The sequence below is a fragment of the Myotis brandtii genome, unplaced genomic scaffold (genome assembly GCF_000412655.1).
Source record: "Myotis brandtii unplaced genomic scaffold, ASM41265v1 scaffold915, whole genome shotgun sequence".
In the NCBI taxonomy this organism is placed as follows: domain Eukaryota; kingdom Metazoa; phylum Chordata; class Mammalia; order Chiroptera; family Vespertilionidae; genus Myotis; species Myotis brandtii.
In genome coordinates, this window is record NW_005371769.1 from 3,011,810 (window position 1) to 3,014,989 (window position 3,180).

The following is a 3,180-nucleotide window of genomic DNA, read 5'->3' on the forward strand; positions in this document are numbered from 1 at the left end:
CTGCCCCCCACTCACCCTCCTTCCCCTTTACCCTGCCCCCCACCCGCCCTGTCCCCCACTTACCCTGCTCCACCATCTCGAGCAGCCCCTTCTTGATGAGCTCCTCCCGACCCTGCCGGCCGGCCTTCTTCTCCAGCGCTGCACAGACACAAACAGCCAGGTGAGTCAGGGCGGGGCCTCCAGAAGACAGGGGGAGGCCCAGGAGGTGGGGTAAGAGGGCCTGGTCCCCTGGGCACCCTGTTTGGGAACCCCAAGTTTTCTCACTGACCAGGCTGCCAAGTGTCGCACCTGAGAATCAACGCCTGGCATGACGCCCTCTCTCAGCTGGCCCCCACTGCCCACTCTGCCCTCCACCAAATGCTCCTTAACCGGCTGGGCCCTCTTCTCTCTGCCCCAATGCCCTGGGGCACTTTCCTGCGGTTCCTACTGTCAGTGAAACACTCCTTGACCACTCTCTGCTCACAGGCCGCCCCAGAGCTTCGCTGTGCACCCAGCGTATGCTCCCAAAGAGCCCACCAGGCGACAGGGAGGAGACCTGGCCGCCCTCCACAGGCCCCAGCAAAGCTCTCAGCTCCTCCTTGGGAGAGCCCTTCCCACCTGCAGCCCCAGCCCAGCACTCAGCAACTCACCCACCTGCTCCCTTCTTTTCTCTAAGTGTCCAGAAAACTATCGCCTACAGTTGCACCAGTTTCCAAGTACAAACCTACGTAATTCTCGGGCCCTCTCTTTAAAAGACGCAGACAGAGCCGGCTGTGAAGCCTGGGCCACAGAGGGCCCGCGGTCGCCCGTGTGTGCAAGCACTGCCCACGCCGGCTGCAGGGGACCAGAGCCGCCCACCTGTCGGAGCTTGAAGTCCAGCAGCGGTGGACAAACAGGTAGTGACAACAGTTATTTAATTTGTTCGCAATTACTGACTGAGCACCTACTATGTGTCAGGTGCTAAACGAGTGTGTGTGGGGTGTCACTGGGAAGCAGAACCACCTCAGCCCCCCTTCAGGGAACAGCAGTGAAAACGAAGCTCCTCGATGGATTCATACTGAGAAAGCGTTTCCTCAGCATCTGCTGTGCGCCAGGCACAGAGGAGCACCACGGGCACGGCCTGTGCCTGAGGACCAGCGGGTTGGGGAGGACAGAGGACCACCTCCCACCAGAACCAGAATGCATCCTGTTCCTGGGATCCCTAAATGCTTGGACAAATGGCCTGAAGGTGGGGAACGCCTGCTCAAAGGTGGGGTCCTGCAGGGTTAAGCTGGAGCCCCTCCATGCCCTTGCAGGGACACTCAGCATCCCGATGACCTCCCAGGCCCCTCTCCCGCTGGCTGAGGGCCCGTGGCATGGAGTCCTTATAGCACACAGCTCACCTCTCCAATCCCATGTCCGCGGCCATCAAACCCAGAGAGTGTCAGGGGCTCCCCTTGCTTTGGCTCCCTAGGCCTTCCACTGATGCACGGATATGTCTTCCCCAACTCAGTGCCTTTGCATGGGCTGTTCCCACCGCTACAATGCTTTTCCCTGCCTTCCTCAAGGGGACCAATTATGTCTCAGCTCAATGTCACCTCCTCACCTGGGTCTTCTCAGGCCACCCACCCCCAGCAACGCCCACCCTGCCCACTTCCTCCCCAGCAGATGCGCAGCCCCTGTGAGGCCCCACCAGAGTCATGATGGCTCCCGGTCTGTGCCGGACATCAGGGGAATCTCTAAGTGGGCGTGCCTGGCTGACCAGCTGCTTTGTACCTGCACTCAGGTTCGCTGAATAACAGTGTCTGTTGCTTTCATTCTGGACAAGAAGAATTAGTCAATCAACTTTGTGGGTGGTTAAAAAAATTATCATGTGGGGGGGCGATGGGGGGAAAGGACACATATGTAATACCTTAATCAATAAAGAAAATAAATAAATAAATAAAAATTATTATGTAGCCCTGGTCGGTGGCTCAGTGGTTAGAGCCTCACCCCCACACACCAAGGGGTCTAGGTTCAATTCCTGGTCAAGGGCACATACTGGGCTTCAGGTTTGATTCCAGGTCCTGGTCAGGGCACATGTGGGAGGCAGCCAATCGTTATGTCTCTCTCACATCAATGCTTCTCTTTCTGCCTCTTCTCTCCCTCTCTCCCTCCCTCTCTCCCTCCCTCTCTCCCTTCCAGTCTCTCTAAAAATACACAAGTCAAATTTCCACACAAAGTATACCTGAGTAATACAGGGTTGCAAGGGTGGCACAAATTTAGTGGGTACAAACATTGCAAACTAGAAACCATGGTAGAGTAAAAAGGAATCAGTACTAATAAAAGGGTAATATGCTAATTAGACCGGGAGACCTTTTGGATGTCCTTCTGGAAAAAGCCATGGTGGTGGGGATGAGGCAGAGGTAATTAGGGGCAATCAGGCCGGCTAGGGAGGGCAGTTGGGAGCGAGCAGGCTGGCAGGAGGGCAGTTGGGGGCAAGCAGGCCAGCAGGCGGGGGCAGTTGGGGGTGAGCAGGCCGGCAGAAGTGGGGCAGTTAAGGGTGATCAGGCCAGAATGGGGGGCAGTTGGTGGCAATCAGGCCAGCAGGCAGAGTGGTTAGGGGTGATTTATTATGTAGCCCTGGCCGGTTGCTCAGTGGTTAGAGCCTCACCCCCACACACCAAGGGGTCTAGGTTCGATTCCTGGTCAAGGGCACATACTGGGCTTCAGGTTTGATTCCAGGTCCTGGTCAGGGCACATGTGGGAGGCAGCCAATCGTTATGTCTCTCTCACATCAATGCTTCTCTTTCTGCCTCTTCTCTCCCTCTCTCCCTTCCAGTCTCTCTAAAAATAAATGGAAAAAATATCCTTGGGTGAGGATTAACAAAACCAATAATCATCTATACTAATAAAAGGGTAATGTGCTAATTAGACTGGGAGAGCTTCCAGCCAGCAGGGGGCAGTTGGGGACGAGCAGGCCAGCAGGCGGGGGCAGTTGGGGGTGAGCAGGCCGGCAGGAGTGGGGCAGTTAAGGGTGATCAGGCCAGAATAGGGGGCAGTTGGTGGCAATCAGGCCAGCAGGCAGAATGGTTAGGGGTGATCAGGCAGGCAGGCAGGTGAGTGGTTAGGAGCCAACAGTCCTGGATTGAGAGAGGGATGTCCGACTGCCAGTTTAGGCCTGATTAAACCGGCAGTCGGACATCCCCCGAGGGATCCCGGATTGGAGAGGGTGCAGGCTGG

The 3,180-nt window shown here is 56.4% G+C and overlaps 1 protein-coding gene across 1 annotated transcript in view; it reads right to left on the minus strand.

Moving 5' to 3' along the window:
- The window catches only part of PHACTR3 (phosphatase and actin regulator 3), a 61,256-nt gene that overhangs the window by 56,136 nt on the left and 1,940 nt on the right, over window positions 1-3,180 (minus strand). The window contains exon 2 of the mRNA XM_005885596.2: window positions 64-138. Coding sequence (XP_005885658.1) covers window positions 64-138 — 75 coding nt within the window. The remainder of the gene's footprint in view (window positions 1-63; window positions 139-3,180) is intronic.